At 30.2% G+C, this 19,228-nt stretch overlaps 2 protein-coding genes and 2 pseudogenes across 3 annotated transcripts; 3 read left to right on the top strand and 1 right to left on the bottom strand.

Moving 5' to 3' along the window:
* The first annotated feature begins 1,859 nt into the window (after positions 1 to 1,859).
* LOC149062661 (uncharacterized) lies at positions 1,860 to 5,044 on the top strand. 2 transcript variants are annotated; one of them, XM_089215262.1, is made up of 6 exons: positions 1,860 to 2,159; positions 2,764 to 2,830; positions 2,900 to 3,115; positions 3,262 to 3,450; positions 3,586 to 3,751; positions 3,821 to 5,044. In XM_089215262.1, exons 1-6 carry the CDS (start codon positions 2,145 to 2,147, stop codon positions 4,104 to 4,106), a joined length of 939 nt encoding a protein of 312 aa, XP_089071388.1. In that variant the 5' UTR covers positions 1,860 to 2,144; the 3' UTR covers positions 4,107 to 5,044. The 2 variants fall into 2 exon arrangements, with proteins under 2 accessions (XP_089071388.1, XP_089071391.1); XM_089215265.1 differs by having other exon boundaries at positions 1,866 to 2,159; positions 2,764 to 2,856; positions 2,965 to 3,115.
* Positions 5,045 to 7,420: 2,376 nt separating this feature from the next.
* Positions 7,421 to 9,921, top strand: LOC149062660 (uncharacterized). The gene is made up of 6 exons (XM_089215249.1): positions 7,421 to 7,687; positions 8,343 to 8,626; positions 9,096 to 9,227; positions 9,296 to 9,379; positions 9,447 to 9,539; positions 9,616 to 9,921. Exons 1-6 carry the CDS (start codon positions 7,566 to 7,568, stop codon positions 9,897 to 9,899), a joined length of 999 nt encoding a protein of 332 aa, XP_089071375.1. The 5' UTR covers positions 7,421 to 7,565; the 3' UTR covers positions 9,900 to 9,921.
* Positions 9,922 to 15,385: 5,464 nt separating this feature from the next.
* Positions 15,386 to 16,879, top strand: LOC149062659 (uncharacterized; annotated as a pseudogene).
* Positions 16,880 to 17,152: 273 nt separating this feature from the next.
* On the bottom strand, positions 17,153 to 18,972 carry LOC149062658 (uncharacterized; annotated as a pseudogene).
* Between the last annotated feature and the right edge of the window lie 256 nt (positions 18,973 to 19,228).

Below are 19,228 nucleotides of genomic sequence, written 5' to 3'. Positions count from 1 at the left end.
CGCGTGTGCTACACTATTATTTTGTTGCTGGATGGCTGCTTCTATTTCGACTATTTCATTACTTAAAAGTTGTACTATGTTTTCAATCTCATCAGTTGGTTGGGGATCGTTTTCTATACGTGCTATATTGTGTAGTATGGCACAAGATTGAATAACTGCCATAGTTGTTTCAATTTTCAAACGAAGTCCAAAAAATAAAACTGGAAATCTCCGTTTCCATACTCCAAATGTCCGTTCCACTACATTTCGAGATCTAATTTGAGACTCATTATACAATTTTTCTGCTTTTGTTATTGGATTTGCTAAAGGCGTCATTAAGTAGTGAGATAGTGCATAGCCTGAGTCTCCCAGAATTATGCAGTCTGAAGATTCAGGGAGCTCCATCCTTGCCTTAAGGCAGAGCCTGGCCAACGAGCTACTATATCCATGAATTCCATATTGGCATTGACCAATGCTTGAACATTAAGGGAAAAAAATCCTTTTCTGTTCCTGTATAGTTCACCATATTCTGTTGATGGAGATTGTACCTTAATATGTGTACAATCTATAGCTCCTATAACTTTTGGAAACCGAGCAAATCTATAAAATTGTACCTTCAGCTTTATTTTCTCCTCGGAAGTTTCAGGTAATCTGATATACCTTTAAAAACAAATAATACCAATTTAATTAGTTTACATTACTATAATCCAGAAACTGCATAAATTTCGGTATGATCAATGTAGGTATTGTACAGTCAGGAAATAACATATTATAAAAAATCTATTTAACATAACTTATCGAAGCCAGTGCGTAGCTCACTCGTTTTACAATCTGTCCAGCCGCCGCTATGCTAACACCACTGAAGTCACCAGCTGTAATTAAAAAATTTCCAGTAGCAAAAAACCTCAGTGTAAGCAGCAACTGTGTGATTGGAGAAATGGCATTATTTCTGAAACAAATAATGTTATTTATTATTAGCGGATGATAAGAACAGTCTTTAGATAATCATTCATGATTGGGTAAAATAAATAATTAGTTGGTCTATGATAATAGAAAAGTAGAAAATTTTGAAAGTGTTAAATGACTGGACAGTGACACTTCTCAAAATGAGGTGTCTCATATAACAGGAAAGGACCCAAATGTTTTATGCACTCATTGCACAACTGTGCGCAAAACAAACTGTGAACTAACTTATATAATGCACACTGTACATAGTTACAAAATATTACATTGGGTATATAAGTTAACTAACCTGTTAGTAGTGGTTTTGAGCTGACCGACAATTTCGTTTAAAACTTTTTTTACTGTTGATTTCGTTAAACGAAATCGTTTAACAAACTCTTCTTCATCGTACACTTCGAAATAGTTGACACGTGGATGAAAAGTTTTCTCTTTCCGAAGACACACATTAAACGCATTTATTTCATTTTCAAATTCTGACGAATCGCTATCTTCGTCAATTAAATTAGCATTATGCACAGCCCGAGACATTGTTGCAAAAATAATAATCAAACACAAAAACAGTATAACGCCAGTAAGTTGTCAAGGGCGCACGAAACGTTATATTATAACGTAAATAATTATAATATTATAAAATAAAAATATATCGATAAAGTTTAATATTATTATCAATATTGTATTGATAACACAGCATAACCGGAAGATTGTGGTTTAACGGAATGATTACCGGCAGAATTCTGCCGGTAAGTAAACCTACCGTTAAATACCTTGTTTACGGTAACTTAACGGAGACTAATCATTTAACCGGAGTATGTAAGAACCGACTGTCCGTAAAATATATGACTAACCGACGGTTAAGGTGGATTCACACCTCGTCGTGTCGTGTAGTGTCGTGTATATTTTCAGTGCTGTGATTGGCTTAACCACGCGGTTAGACTTGGTTGATTAACGGTATTCTGCCAGATTCAACTAGTGATACCATGACGTTCCCACATATACCGCGAAGTTGAATATATTCAACTTTTGATCGTGTGGTTAGTTATGGTTATTATTATTAATTATTTTATGATAGTAAAATGTTATCATTGAACAAAAACGAAAATAAATTATAATTTAAATTTCAAAATACAAAAAGTGAACTTCTCATTATTTTATTTTTGCTAGTTGCTCCGTGTTCGCGTTGCTACTTGACAGAATTTAACGAAATGGCGTTTGTTAAAGTAAGTTAATTTATAATTTTTACGGCTCTGTGTTGTCTTACAAGCGAGTAACATAGCAAATTTACGATCAGATCACGTTCAACTCCGATAGTTTAAAAATTTGAGTGAATCCTATTATGAAACTTGATGGTAAGAATATTGTCTGTGTTTGTATGTGGGCTTTTTACGATTGTTCAATTTTATGGTAAGTTATGCGTAAATAATAATCCGTAAACTCACTTAAAAATTGAACACTCGTAAAAGCCCACTTATGAACATAGATAATGTTCTTACCGTCTAGTTTCATAATAGGTTGATTCACTCAAACTTTTAAACTAACGGAGTTAAAGGTAATCTGCTGAGCGTAAATTTGCTATGTTACTCACTTGTAGGACGGAGACAACACATGCTGGGATATCGTTCTCTTAAGCAGTCATACAGGGTTCTAAATTCATTCTTCTATATTATAGTTACTGCCATTTCCTATCTTACTTCATAGTGTATTATTATGTAATTGTAATTAATAATAATAATATCTTTATATATTTTTTTTTTTAATCTTATACCTACTTACACCGTTCACACTTACTAAATGTATAGTTAATATATTTTACTTATTTTTTAGGGAACATTCTGCTTCAAGTGCAACAAGTTTATTGTAAATAGTACTACAAAACATAATTGTGTTCAAAGTGGGTATAATGATTATGAATTTAAATTTAAGTAAGTAAGTATGAGGTATAATATTATTTTTGTTTTAGATGAAAATTTATATACTTTAAAGCCTGCTCCTAAAAATGTGGCTAGTCATATCCCTGTTATAAAAAAAAATTCTCCAACACCAGTCAGTAGTAGTTCATTTCCGTGTCCGGTTGTTTCTTCTGTCAATAAAGAACCAAGAACTAAAAATTTTAGAAGAACTAGTTTGTTTGATGTATCTGAGGATGAAGAAGTGACTACCGTTGACACCGAAACAGGTATGAAAGCTAAATCTTAAACTACATAACTATTGTGGTAAAAGGACTACATAACAAGAATGTTTATTTTGTTTTAATCTGCCACCCCATAATGCTGCCTAGATAAGTACTTATGATAATCGTAATACAATGTATTCTTACTATAGATATACTTGAATTATCAAACAAAGAATCTTCAAATGCTGACAAATATGGACTTACTCAAGATGAAACAACTACATTAATTTCATTAATAGAGATAAGTAAACCACTGTGGGATCACAAATTGTCATTGGGAGACAGATCTGAAGTTGTTAAGAACAATTTATGGAATGAAATATTTGTGCAGTTTGAAGGTAAAGATATATTAGAATGTTTACTAAAAATATAATTTAAAACAAAGATTTGTTTTTAAACCTGTATTGTATCTATATTATATAACAAGTTGTAAATATATGTTTATTCATCAGCTTTTTCTGTTTTTGGTGTAGGGAAGTTTTCTATACTTAATTTGAAAAAAAGTTGGAAATATATCCGTGAAAAATACACAAGGGAAAAAAGACTAGGTGTAAGTGGTTGTGAAGGAGGGAAGAAAAAAGAATGGGTTCATTTTAAAAATTTAAAATTTCTGGATGATGTTTTAACTGTTCAAAAACGGTAAATGTTAATTCAATACAAAGCACGTCTATTTTATTAATTATAATATTAAAAAAAATTGTATAATAGCTCTATAGATAGCATTGGGTCTGAATTAGATGAACATTGCGCCCCAAAATCCTCTAAAAGTAAGAGATCTTTGGTAGAAACTCATATAGGCTCGTTAATAGAGGAATTGAAACAAAGCAGACCGATTCCTCCCAAAGAAAATAATATAGTCCAACAATCACCAATAAGTGAAGAAGAAAAATTTAGTGTCTACTTGGCTAGCATACTAACAGATGTTCCTAGACAACGCCAAATAATTTTGCAAGCTAAAATTATTGCTCTGGTTGCAAAAGAATTAGAAGATTAACATGGTTTTGTTAACACATTTTGTACAATATTCGAGTATACTATTAACAGTTACATTAATTATGTTTTATTAAGTTTAATTTTGTTATGTTTTATATTATACAACTATTATTATTAACTAATAATTCTACTTTTGCTACACATAAAGATATGTTTTTTTTTTATTGTTATTTTCTTAGATTAATATTAAGACTTCTTATCTAATGAATAATTTATTATATTCACAAAGTTGTCTTCAACATAAATGAATAATATTATGTTTAATTAAAAGTGATATTTATTTGTAAACTGTGTAATATGTAAGTATACTATTGTCAGTGAAATTGGTAAAATCCAAACAAATTCCCAAAATGATTTAGGATTACTATACTTCAATGCTCCTGCATATTATGCAAAGCATTTTTATATAGGTGCTTAAATTCAAATTGACATTGCGCACGCAGTCTGCAGATTATATGGTTGGACTGGCTCTTCAAACAGTCCTGGGCTGAACAATTAATAATCCATTTATGAAACCGGCCCACCGTATAGTATTTCATATAGTTGGTGAGATTTTTTTTTTTTAGGTCTATTAGCTTACTCAAGAGTCAAGACCCATCAAGGAAAGGTGGAGTTTTGAAAGATACTTAATGGAACAATTAATTCAATTAATTATATAAATACATAAAAAATTTATTAATATTAGCAAATTAAATATTTAAATATTGAAAGGGCACAGAACCTTCCCCTGCAAAATAGTCTGTTAATTTAATGCGTGTGTTTTTAGCAATGATATCAAAATGATTGGACGACATTTGACCGACTGGTTGTAAACCACTATATGTGTTTGACATTCTTTGATTTCGGGATTGACCCTCTCCGTTAATTGCAGTTGTAACATAATTGTGTAAGCCTGTAATACATAATTTTACAAACAATAATGACATTTTAATTGGCTTACGCTTGGTTTCTTTTATAATTATTGTAAGCAAAACTTATGGACAATCTTGTATTATATTTTAAATTCTTAGCTTTAAATACATAATATTATATTACCTATTGCAGTTTCTTTCATTTTAATAAAGTTGTGAAGAACCACAGTAGCTTTAATTATACCATTTACAGTTGCTTCACTAGCAATGATCACTTTACTAAAAATTCTCCATCTTGCCACAAGAATACCAAAACAGTTTTCAATACAACGCCTTGCTCGGCTCAACCTAAAATATGAAAATCTATAGTAAGAATAGGTGCTGAGAAAGTAAAATAGGTCTTTTACCTATAATTAAAAATTGCCAATTTCAGAGGTAATTTTGATGTTCCTCGCCCTGGGTAAGGTCTCATTAATGAAGGAAGTAGTGGGAATGCTTCATCAGCTACAATATAAAAAGGAAAGTCTCCAGAGTTGGTGCTTATTGCTGTAGGTTTTGGAAATAATAGATCATTGTTAATAATTTTTTTCCCCATTTCACAAGCTTTAAAAACGCCTCCGTCACTACACCTGCCAGGCATTCCTATATTTACACAAGTAAAATTGTAATTTGCATCACACATTGCCATAAGAATTGTGCTGTGACTCCCTTTATAATTATAGTTTACTGAACCACTCTTCGGAAAAGCCTATAAGATAAACAAATTGAAGACACTTTTGTATTTATATTTATGAATTTCATACTTGGTGGACAACATGTTTCCCATCAAGAGCTCCTACACAGTGAGGCATTTGCCATTTACTTTGAAACTCATCAGCAATTTTAATCCACCCATCTTCATTAGGAGTGAACAATACCTGGAAACATATGCATCAATAGGAATTTGCTTTTCAAGATACCTAGTTATTTTGATACCTCCAAAAACTTCTAGTATTTTTTAATTGATTAACAATGATTATATGTAGAGAAAGCTTAACCATTATGTAAATAAATTTGTAAACTATAACCTAAACTACTAATAATATGTTTTACTTACATCATCTTTCAATAAATCCCACAAAATATTACAACATTCCAATATAATTTTAGAGACTGTTGATTTCCCCACGCGAAAATCATACATAATGCTCGTCATGCTTTCCCCTGTAGCTAGATATCTTTTTTTTATTAAAATAAATAAATACATAGATATCAATGTTTTATTAAGTTAAATTTATGTAATACTAACCTCAGTGTCATTGCTAAAATTTCTCCTACATTTAGTACATCAATTCTAGTAACCTTCCGTTCAAGACTTGGGCCTATTAGCATTAAAAGTTCTTCAAAAGTTGATGATGACATTCTTGTGAAATTAAAAAAGAGGTCTGAATTTGAAAGTTGATGTTCACTTAACATTGTAGCATAATGACTATGGACTAAACGTTCACAAAGTAATGGACGTATCCGCCATCTAGATTATAAACAATTCACACATTACACATGCTAGAAAACTATATTGATAACTAGCTAGGCCATTTGGCTCAAACTTACATACATTATCTGTACCTACATTCATATATAATATAATTGTATACTATTTATTAATTATCAGATAAATATAGGTAATCACATTATAAATATTTTAAATCATTTAACTAGGTACAATAAATAAAAACCCATTGATACTTGTATCTCTTTTTATAATAATTATAACACACTGCACGTACAATAAATATATTAATATTATTAGACTTTAGTAAATAAATATTTACCTTCTATTAACATTTGATAAAACATCTTCAAGTGAAAACAATAAACATGAAATAACACAAACTTTTCTCCTTTGCACTTCGCAGTTGTACTCATAAACTGCTCTATTGTACAACTGTTGATCCATATTGCTAATTATAGACTAGTTAAAAAGCTTAATGAAGTTATGACAAAAAAGTAAAAGTGTAGTAACTGATTCTGTGGTTGTATCGTTATTTTTATCGTAAATATCAGAATTCAGTTTCAATATTCTGCAATCTGCATAGTAAATTAAAAAAGCCCGCGGAATATCAAATTGATAAATAAACATATTGGTTACGTCATGTATACACGACACGGTATAGTACGAGATGACACGACACTACACGACACGACGAGGTGTGAATCCACCCTTAGCGTTAACCGACACTTAACCGGACTTTGTAAGAACGGCCCTTAGGCCCGGTATTACAATCATCGGTTACGTCTTCGGTAACGTGACGGTCTGTTAAAACATTTACGATCCGTTAAACTGATTATAGTATTACAATCTTCCGTAAATGTTATATTACATAACCAACTGATAACGTAAAGTTTTAAGTGATAAAACCACTAAGTTGATAAGCAGCGCGAAAATTGTTAAAATTCTGATTGTCTAATGTCTATCAGTAATCAGTGTTAATTTACTAAATAGTAAATTGTCTATTACTTATTACTTATTAGCACGATTTAACTATCTATATTTTACGATCTTAAATCGTGCTCATTAGTTAACTGTTAAATTATAATAATTATATACAATTGTTTTTTTTTAAATTGAAATGGAGGATAAAAGGTTGAAAAGTAAAAACTTTACCCTTCAAGAAGAGGAACTGCTCGTAACATTAGTAATTAAATATTGGTCAATTGTTCAATGCAAAGTAACTGATCATTCCAACAACTTGTAAGTACTTTGGATAATAAATCATAATACCTAGTATATACCAAATTACATAATAGAATACAGATATAGATCACCATAGGCGTGCGCAGACTTTGTCCGCAGGAGAGGCCCTTTAAAAGGTCTCAACAAAAGATTCTTGTACTTATGACTATTAGTATTACTAAATGTTATAGATTAATTATAGATCAATATGTCTCTCAAATTATATCCCCCCTGGCCTATGGTAGTGGTGTATCCTTATTTTTATAAACATTAAACGTGGTACTTGTTAGTTCTAAACAAGGTGCCCCTAAATCCACATTTAAATATGTTGATGTAAATAATAACTTGTAACCCAATGGGCTAATTGTTGTAAATGAAAAATACAGTAAAGTAACATATATCAGTATAAATCAGTAGGTAACATAAATCATTTGATCGATGATAACTGATTGATAAATAATTTTAATACAGATGATATTTACACTATTTAAAACTGGCTTCACTTTTTTCATGTCAAATGTAAAAATGTTCACTATCTAATATAGTACAGATATATATGCATTTATTAAAGAAAAAGCCAGAGGCCGCAGGGGGGGCATGCCCCCCCCTGTGCGCACACCTATGTAGATCACATTAAAATAAAAAAATTGTTCTTGTCCTGCACAATCCACAGGAAGAAGAAAGAATATTGGAAAATAATAGAAAATGAATTTAATAATAATGCAGTATCTGGATCTACTGAGTGCTTCAGACCATCCACTGTTCTGAAATGCAAATTTGAGAATATGATGAGAAGAGCTCAGAAGAAACAAAGTTCTAATAAAGCTTCATTGAGTAGTACAGGTGGTGGAGCTTCAAAAATTGTTGAAATGACTGCAATTGATGAGAGAATTTTATCTCAAATTGGTAGACGAGGCACTGGATTCATTCAAGATAAAAGTTGGTGTAGTGATATAGGTTAGTAGTATAGGGTAGAAATCATAGGCAGTCCTAAGGGTGTTAAAGTATAATGTATTAAGTAAATTAAATGTGCTGCATCTGAAGTAAAATGTTGGGACTGCCTATGATAGTAACTAGTAATAACTAGGGAAAGAGATGTTTTTCTTGACCTTTTTAAATTAATTAACTCCATTACTTCACTAGTAAAAGAATTTATCGTAATTACTAATTATTAGTAAGTTTTTTTCATTTGATTTTTAAAGTAATAGGTATCTAGGTTGAGTTAAAATCATGTTTGTATGTTGGTATTATTTAGTATCAACAATTTTGCTTAAAACAAATTAATTAATTAAAGTATTAACAATTAATTAACAAGAAAGAACAAGATACAGTTTTTACACAGTATATAAATACATTTTTTTGTTTTATGTGTTAAAACACCATCCTTTTTGTAATAAATGAATTGATGAAGATTTGATTTTTTTAGTTGGAAGTTGTAATATGGTAGGAATAGAAGAACTTGAAGATGTCCCGATAGAAAAAACTATTAATATGGCAGAGTCAGATGTCCTAGTAGTAGGCCCGGAAGACTATTACCAAGAGTATTACACTGAAAATGGTATATTATTTTTATTTCATTAGTATAATATTTTAATCATATATTAATTATAACAAATTAAACTTTAGAGGACCGAGATACAGATAAGTGTATGGGCAGTAAAACTGAAAATCAAAGTTTGATTGATGATAATAATTTATCTGCAGCATCTGGTACTACTAAGTATATGATTTTAATGATATCTTAATTAAATTTTTGATTTTCCCATGTTTTTTTTAGTATCTTGGGCTAAGTATACACCTTCAATGTTGAAGCAACCCAAAGCAAATGCTTTATGTGCAACCACTCAAAATGAGATTACTAATAATGAAGGTTTGTTATTGTATTACTATACTAGTAATTTGAATTCAATGTACTTTCTTAATGTAATTGATTGTAATATCTATAGGTCACACCAAAAAACGTAAACAATTACAAGACAAATTGACATTATGGGCTAAGGATAAGGTGACTTTAACAAACCAGCGTAGTGAATTTGAAAAATATCAATTGGAATTTCATCAAGAATCTTGGAAGAAGAAATTGCTAAGAGAAGATTTGCTAAATAAAGAAGTTGAAAATCGTATAAAATTTTCAGCAGAAGAACATGCTGCTAAAATGGCAAAGTTTCAGGCAGAAACAGAGTTGTTAAAAATACAGAAGACTGTTTTATTGAAAGATGCTTTGACATAATTAGGTTGCAATGAAATTCTATTATATTTTTTTTATTTATAATAGTTTGAATACTTTTTTGTTATGTTAATGTTATATATTGTTATTAGGTACATCGTTTTATAATTACATGTTAATAATACTTAAGCTAAAGAGTAAAGACTGAACATTAGTTTAGCTTCTAATTTTTAAATTTATAATAGTTTGAATACTTTTTTGTTATGTTCTATATTGTTATTAAGTACATTGTTTTATAATTATATGTTAATACTTAGCTAAAGACTGAACATTAGTTTAGCCTCTAATTTTTTTAAATTTATAATAGTTTGAATACTTTTTTGTTATGATATATTTTGTAGTAATTATTTATTTATATATTTATAATTATAATACATTTTATAAAAACAATCGTTCTCTTTATATTTACTTAACTTATTACTATTATTAATTAATTTTGTATATATTTATTTTATTTTCATTCCATAGTAGAAAAGTAGTTTAAAAATCTTTTTCTATGTACTGATCTATTTCCCCCTTCATTGGCATTACCTAGTTGCGGATCAATTAACGTCAGATTAATTGAATGCTCCAATTCGTTTGATATCTTAGGTTCATTATCGCCAAACTGTCTAGCAATGTTATGAAGAACTGCTGTTGCCACTATAATTGCTTGAACTGTGTTTAAATTTTTTATATTTATACCGAGACTTAAAATCGGAAATCTACGTTTCCAGACACCATATGAGCGTTCTACAGGATTTCGTGTACGTATTTGTGATTCATTGAATAGAGTTTCGACATGTGTAAGTGGATTTAAAAGAGGTGTAATAACATAACGTTGGACAGCATAACCACTGTCAGCAACTAAAACGCAATCGTTAAATTCTCCATCTTCAAATCGGTTCTTAATAGTGGAATTCCGAAAAATATTTGCATCATGTGTACTTCCAGGCCATCTTACAACAATATCTTGTATACGTAGCTGGGCATCACATATTGTTTGAACATTTATAGAGAAAAATTGCTTTCTGTTGCGAAATATTTCAGCATCATTTCCACCAGGAGATCTAATTTTAATGTGTGTACAGTCTATGGCTCCAACACATGATGGAAATTTAGCTATATTATAGAAATCTTGTCGAACCTTTTGTATTTCTGAATCATTCGAAGGAAAATATATAAACTCTGGTCGAAGTTCGGCTATTGCTTCTGATACAACCTTTATTATTTTTCCAGCAGTTGTTTTGTGTATACCAGCAAAATCACCACAAGCAGCTATAAATGATCCAGTGGCATAGTACCGTAACGTCACTAATAGTTTTTGACCAGGTGTCACTGCATTATTTCTACAAATTCATTAAATATATTTCCAATCATTTTAAATCATGCATATTAATTGTTAATAATAATCAAAAAAAATAGGAATCAAATTGGTTAAACTGGTTTTCTAAAAAATCTCGTTTTTTCATTTATTAACAAATAGGTTAGGTTCAACCAAAACCAAAAGCTTTAAAACCCTATAACCTGAACCTAAGAATTTAAGACATCGATCTCAAAACCAGAAAATTTAGAAAATCATTCTCAAAACCGAAACTGTAAAATGTTGAAAGGATTTCAACAAAGGTAGGCAAGTTAGTGAATATAATTAACTGTGACAAGTTAATTTTTTTTCAAGTCTGAATATTCGTATAAACCATAAATTGCAATAGTGTTTTTTATTCACACAAACATTAATCAAAAATATTTAACAATGTGCAAAAATAAACCATTAAATTGTTATTATAGTACATTGTGACCAGAAACTAATCGGCAACATCTATAATCTACAGTCTATACATGATTAAAAATTAATAATTTAAGTTATTACTGCACAATAAATAATATGAATATTATACAAAAGTAGTGTAATGGTTAAAATCAAAAGAATTAGTTTTGTTTAAATACAAATTAACTTCATTACACGATAATGATAATTAACTATAAAAATTAAAAAGTTAAGTTTAGATAAAAACAATTTTTACTGAATAAGTTATTAAGTTGAAAACAAAATACATTAACTGCCCACCTTTACAGTTTCGATCCTTGAAAAATATACAAACCTATCAGTAGGTGATGCAATCTTTGTCTCTATGACATCAAGGATAAACTTCACGGTAGTTTTTGTCAAACGAAATCTTTGTAAAAATTCGTTATCCCTCCAAACCTGAAAATGATCTGGTCGATCACGAATAGTTTTTGCCTGTCGAGGGAAACCTACTATACAAGCAAGTTCAAATAAACTGGTATCTGTATCACTTTCATAATTATCATTGACGACTTCATCATAATCCAAATGATCCATGAAAGTGAATAAATAAAATACAATAAACTTATAATTTTATACGATAAAAATATTCAAAATATCTAATAAGAGTAAAGAACAAGATGTGAGTAGGAACAGGAAGACAGCTGAAGTAAATACAAATTACAATTTACAGGAATACAAATTATCAAATTGATAACGTAAAAATATTGATAAACCAAAAAACAAAAATCCAATCACCAATCAAAAGCTCTAACGGAATGTAGTATTATGTTTAACCGCCCGGCATCGGTCGATAAGTTAACAGAAACATAATCAACCCTTTTTTGCCTTACGGACGTTTGTAATACAGGCCGGAACAGCTAACGGAGCGTTAAATCGTAACCAACACATAACCAATGATTGTAATACCGGGCCTAAATCTATCATTATTTCTAATATGCAGTTTTCAATCTATTTTCACCCCCTCTTTTTTTTTTTATATTTACATTATTGTATTATACTTATACTTTATTTATTAATTATACTCAAATTTCTCTTTTATATAAAAAATTCGGTTTAAGCATAAAACTAATAGCAGGAATATTTACAAGCGTCACTCACTTCATTATGCACAACGCAAGGAAAGAAGAAGAACAACAACAAAAATAGCATAAACAACAAGATCAACCACTATTAATTTTAAATAAAAATCACAATTTACAAGGCAAAATCAATAAATCAATCACAAATTCAAAACAAAAAACTATATACCCAAACATCAGAAAATTATCTATATAAACAAGTTGAAACGTTTGAACTCCAATTACACAGTCATATGCGTAATCCATATAAATGCCAAGAAATATAATCAACTCAAGTCTCAACCGAATGATTTAAAAAAAAAAAAAAAATGTAATAAATTCCTAGTAATGTTACTAAACTCAACGTGTATGTGTACCGAAGAGGTATGTTTTTATTTATTTAACATTGTTATTTTTTATCCCTACACGACTTATAATATCGAATAAATTTCTATTTGAATTAGGTACCGAACGTGAATATTTTATTAACGGAAAGCAAATCCATACGCTTTGCGGTATCCCGTTCGTAGAACCTAATGGGTATGAAGCGTTCACAAAGATTTTACATGGTGTATTGTTTTACGGTGAACCAAAACTTTATTTAACGATCAACATGTGCGCAAACAAGTCGTTGGGGTTGGCGTTGACCTCGTGTTTGGACCGCAATTGTGGCATTAAAGTGCCGTGGATCCATCTTGTCGGTAAATATACGTCACACACGTACGCGAGTTCGCCAGCAAGGATCAGGGTATCAGGCATCAGAAGCCCCCAAAACATACTATTGTCTTATTCAAATTTAATTATTAGCTTTATAGTTTTAGTGTATTGTAGCGTCCCAGCATACATGAGGACAAACGACTGGTGTTGAGGTAGATGGATTGAGTGTAATAAGTATAACAACTTAATTTGTGATTAAAATTATTAGATATTTATTTGATTACTATGTAAATAAAACACTTTTTACTGCACAAATGATTTAGTTGCAAAATATTCTAAGTCCGAATAATTAAATTGAACTGGTGTCTGGCGTGAAGGTGCTTGCTCTGACTCTGGTGGCTCACGTCTGCATCTAATCGGGGCTCTCCTATAGAGTCCTGATAGTCCTACTCCCTGTGTTTCCTCTCCTATCGATAAGATAAGTATGTGTCCATGGCTGAGTCGTGCAAAAGCGGACGTGCGTATCACTATAGGATACCGTAGCATCCCACGCTCGTGCGGCCGTTCGGTCACATCCTACTATTCGTGACACACGCCTAATATCAATAAACCCGATGCCCTAATTAGGTATCTAAATGATTTCCTGCCAACACGATAATTTCGTAAAATGAGCTTCTCTTATTTTTAATATTCTACTCGTACCGGCTATCGAGATTTGATACAATGTGATCGGTGGTGATATCATATGCCCCAGGGACACTCACGTACACCTACATGTACCTTATATGCGGTTTTATGTGTTTTAGCGGGACGTCAGTACATAGCAATATTTAGTTGATACGTGACGCCCAATGTAAGTATATATATATATATATAAATATATAGTATATATATAGTAGGTATACATGCCATCATAATATATTATATGTGACATTGTAAATGTGTAACTACAGTGAATATTCGATTAACTCTGATCTGTGATTTGTGTTGTTTAAAAATTGATTTACTTATAAAGTTACACACGTGTTTAAAGCAAATCATAAACCACACAATTTAGTGTACAATATAAAGTATATTTTGACTAATCGTTCAAAAGTTAATTTACTCGAAGCAATAAAAATTCTTAAAACTCCGCATAAAGTAACCAACACTGTTGAATGTTCAAAACTTGAGCCACATCCTGGTAAGTGGTACATTTTTATAGAATATAATCAAACAAACTTAATGTCAGATGGCATCGAGTGGCAAGCGACAGGCACGAATTTATTACCCAATGATAAAAAAAACCTATTATGAAAGCGAAATACTTTGCGTCAGAAAATGTTTACAAAAGTGTCTTTAAGTTAACTGGAAAACATCAATATAATGCTACTTTGGTCAACTATACACAATCATCAAACTTAAACATTATTGACCCACCAAAAAATGAAATCCAAAAACCACAGTTTGTTTCTAAAAAAAGGTCAATAAAAAATATAATGAAAGATCGTTTAAAAAAATTAAAAAATTCGATGAATGAAGGAACTGTGAATGATCAATCTAATATTGAACAAATAAGGTAATCACGGATATATTTCAAAACTATAAAATATTTTTGTGTCATACAAACTTTTTTTTAGAAACAACAACTTACGATATCGGAATAATTTCTTTCCACATTAATTTTGTGTAAAAAGTCAGCCAGGCAACTATAATCATTAATCAGTATAGCAGAGCTAGCTGTTGTGAATACTTGTAATTTGTGTGCATATTATAACTTACTCTTGAGTTACTTATTTAAATTTATATTTATATTTTAAACACCTATCATATTTGTTATAATACAATTCAGTCAAATTGGTACCTATTATAGTATAACGTTGAAATACTAAACATAAAGTAATTACCTATTACGTATAATACACCTATATACTTCATACTAATATTTTTTCTATTATTATAATAGTATTATAATTGTATTAAATGTTCATTATAGTCTTGTTACAATGAAAATGGATGTCTACAACATGATTTGTCGTACCATGCTATTGCAGTTGCTGCTGATCAATCATATTATTTCCAGTACAAATCAAGACGATGCATTTTTCAACCTCACTCTTACCACTAATAATCCAGGATTGCAGTACAAGATATTAGGGGAAGGGAAGTTGTTTATATTTAGTTGGACTATAAATACATTCATAGATTTAAAATATTTAATAAATAGCCTTAGTGATGTAAAAAGTATGTTAAAAGCAATTGACCCACTTGCAATTAATAACACTTACCAAATAACTCTAAATCAGTTAGAAAATCATGTAAAAAAAATAGATGTAGATATACAAATTATTCGACAAATGGCTAGGCATAGCAAAAAGGTTAAGCGATCGTTTGAGTCTGGAGGTTCGGTCCTACAGTGGATGTTCGGTATTGCTGATGCTGATGATGTACGAAGGTATGATAGTTCGATTAACAAATTAGAGAACGATCAAAAAGATATGATACACGTAGTTCAAGACCAAGTATCTATTTTAAGAAGTACAGTAACAAATTTCAATGCAACCATAATAACATTTAATGACAATAAATTATTATTTAATAAAAATCTTAAAAAAATTGAAACAATTATTAATAACATGAATATTGAATTAGTAGACGACCAAAAACAAATTATTATTTTAAGATTAATATCTCTAATTGAAAATAATATATTTGAATTAGATATATTTATACCGAGGTTAGAAAGAATGATTTCAAATGTCCAAACAAATAAATTAGACGTTTTTATAATTACAACAGACCAATTATCATCAGAAATAAGACGAATAGAAAATATTCTATCAAACAATTTACAAATCCCTATTCAATTTAATGAAGAAAATATACAAGAAATATACAAAATAATACACATTGACCTTTACCCATTGAACGATAGAATCATATTTTCAATAAAAATGCCATTATGTATCACCGAAATTTTCAAATTGTATTACATTCTACCTATATACGTTCCAATCAATGAACACTTACAATTCATACATATCGCTGAAAACCCAATGTATTTATAAACGGACGATGTAGTTACAAAATATTTTATTTGATTAAATATCAATAACTGTTTAATAGTTGCTGACATTTTTGTTTGTGGTTTCAATGAAATCGTACACAATAGTATCACTGATCCCACATGTGTAACAGAAATGTTAAAAAATTCTATAAGTAAACCTACGCAATGTGATACTTTTATCACGGAATTTAAAAAAGAATTTTGGTACCCATAATTTTTCAAAAATAATTGGTACTTTGTATGTGAAAAACCTACTGCAATTACAATAATATGTAATAATCGATCTTTTATTCGTCAAATAACATAAAAAAATTCTGGTAAATTGTTTTTGAAAGCTGGATGTCAAGCTCATACTCATACTCATACTCATACTCATACTCATACTCAAGGCCGGCCGCACACCAAAAGAGCAAAACTGCTAGAAGCAGACTGAAGCAGCTTTATTATGACTATATCAAAATAGAACACATGTAATTCAGTGAAACCCGCACACTGATAAGCAGGGTTCGGGACTTATAGCTCTAAAAAGCACTAAAACATGCGCTTATATATGACCCAATAAACTTAAAAATATGCACTAAAAAATTTAAAAAAAAAATTAAAAATCATTAACAAAAAAGATTTATTTGATATAATATGTATTAATAAATAGGTATATATAATATATTAATTTTTTTATATTTGAAAAAATAAAAAAAATTGTAATTTAAATCTTAGTGCCTTTGCGATTGCATTGAACTATTAGATGTTTTCGAACATTTTCGAACTGGAAGGCTCTTCTATTATCGGCTAGAATACACTTATATGCCGAAAATGAACGTTCCACGTTGACGGAAGTAATGGGAGCATACTTGAAAAATGACAGATCATTACATGTTAGATCTTCTGCTATTGAACGAATATCCATAGACTCTCCTCCGGTGATAATTTTACATATTTGTTTTAAACTATTTAAACCCTTGTTTTTTATTAATACTTGATCAAGTTTTTTTGATACCGCAATTCCATATTATGGTCCGTGTAAATTACATAACTTCGATTCAATATCCTCTATAAGTTTTAGCGAATCTGTTAATGGAACATATTGTGTCTGTAGTTGTTTTATAGCTACAGTTAACACTTCAAAATTGGATTTGATGAAAGCCAAGTTATATACATAGTTTTGTCTTTTGAATACTAACTGCATCATTTTCGTCTAATAAATGTATAATGCGAACAATCGTTTCAAACTTTTCGCAATAGTAAATTGCGGCATCTAACCATGTTCCCCAACGAGTTATTATGGGTTCTGGTGGCAATTTAATTCCAGGTGCTTCAGTTTTAAATAATAAAATTCTAGAAGGGGCTTTTCTAAAAATTTTTTTTACATTTGATATTAAGTTATCTACCTCATCAAATTGTCCTCGAATTTCCTCGGCTACACGATGAATCCCGTGAGCAACACATGTAGTATGAACCATTCTTGTATAAAAACTTTTTAAAACAGATCCAGCTTTTACCATGTATGGTGTGGCGTCTGTTAAAAATAACAAAACATTGTCGTAATTGATACTTCCAGACCATAAGATTCCCATTGCCTTATCAAATAGTTTGCATATTGTTGTATGATTAGTTCTCTCCAGTTGTTCCGAGTGTAGTAAAAATATATTGCCAGTACTATCAGTCTTGAGAACTCCTACAACGACGTTTGCTATGAAACATCCTTCGACATCACACGTCTCATCAATAGAGACCCAAATTTTATTTTCACCTATCTCAGTTTTAATATTCTCAACAGTTTTATTGTACACATCATCAATATATCCCTTACGCAGAGTGGATTCAAATGGTATATTTTTAACTGTATATTTTTCTAAAAATTCTCGAAATTTACTGTTTGAAAGTTTATTCAAAGGAATATTTGCCGCCACTAAAGCTTCGCATAAATCGCTATTGAATTCTGACTTTGTTGGCAAACTGGTCAATAGTGTTTGTTTTTTTTTTCTGTTCCTGGGCTTTTTGTCGTTTGAGAGCTTTTTGGTGTTTAACAGTACTAATATGTTGGCTAACATTAAATTTTTTCTCTGAACTTATTCGAATTTCACACACTTTACAAAATAAACTGTTCGCGACTATCGAAAAAGTTTCAGAACCAAATTCTGTTACATAGCTTCTTAAACGACCACATACTGATTGTTTTTCTTTTGGCATTATTTTACTAAAGCTATGAAACGCACAGACACACAATAAATCGAACTCGAACTCACGATGACAAACAACGAACTAATAGGTAATTGTACTGGTGTACCGGTGCAGTTTATCGATCTCTCAATAAATTAGATTATTTTAATCACTTGCCGAGCGATACGAATGTAGCCTGTAGATAAGTACACATATCAGACGTTTTTCAATTAACCATAACTCAGATAACTACATGGTTTTCGATTTGTTGAGTAGGTATTTATAAATCAAGTGCACGTACTACATTTTTGTGACAGATAGCTACACAAATAGTATTACTACAAAACAAATTTTCGCAATTAATCGTTCAACATTTTAATTAATACATTTTGAACAATTATATTAACCACCAATCATTACAAATCGTCGAATAAGCAAAAAATATGCAAAAAACCACAAAATATACAAAAATATGCAAAATAAAATTTCATATTTTAATTCTCTGTAATACAAAACGTATTTGTAGATCACTCTGCTATGTTTTACATCACCTATGATGGTTATGCAAATGCTATAAGTCCCGAACCCTGATTATAATACACTGATAGACATGCCAAGGTGA

This window comes from Diuraphis noxia, unplaced genomic scaffold (assembly GCF_037042655.1).
Source record: "Diuraphis noxia isolate RWA-SAM2 unplaced genomic scaffold, SU_Dnox_SAM2 contig0001, whole genome shotgun sequence".
NCBI classification, from domain to species: Eukaryota; Metazoa; Arthropoda; class Insecta; order Hemiptera; family Aphididae; genus Diuraphis; species Diuraphis noxia.
Note: the sequence above shows the minus strand (reverse complement) of the source record. Positions and strands in the feature narration are given on the sequence as shown.

What these genes read in the sequence shown, in the direction of transcription:
- LOC149062660 (XM_089215249.1), top strand. Translation starts at nt 7,566, where the DNA reads ATGGAGGATAAAAGGTTGAAAAGTAAAAACTTTACCCTTCAAGAAGAG. An exon ending in ACTGATCATTCCAACAACTT is followed by an intron (nt 7,688 to 8,342) that starts GTAAGTACTTTG and finishes CACAATCCACAG; the next exon opens with GAAGAAGAAAGAATATTGGA. An exon ending in TGAGATTACTAATAATGAAG is followed by an intron (nt 9,540 to 9,615) that starts GTTTGTTATTGT and finishes TAATATCTATAG; the next exon opens with GTCACACCAAAAAACGTAAA.
- LOC149062661 (XM_089215262.1), top strand. An exon ending in AAAACATAATTGTGTTCAAA is followed by an intron (nt 2,831 to 2,899) that starts GTGGGTATAATG and finishes TTTTTGTTTTAG; the next exon opens with ATGAAAATTTATATACTTTA. An exon ending in TACCGTTGACACCGAAACAG is followed by an intron (nt 3,116 to 3,261) that starts GTATGAAAGCTA and finishes TTCTTACTATAG; the next exon opens with ATATACTTGAATTATCAAAC.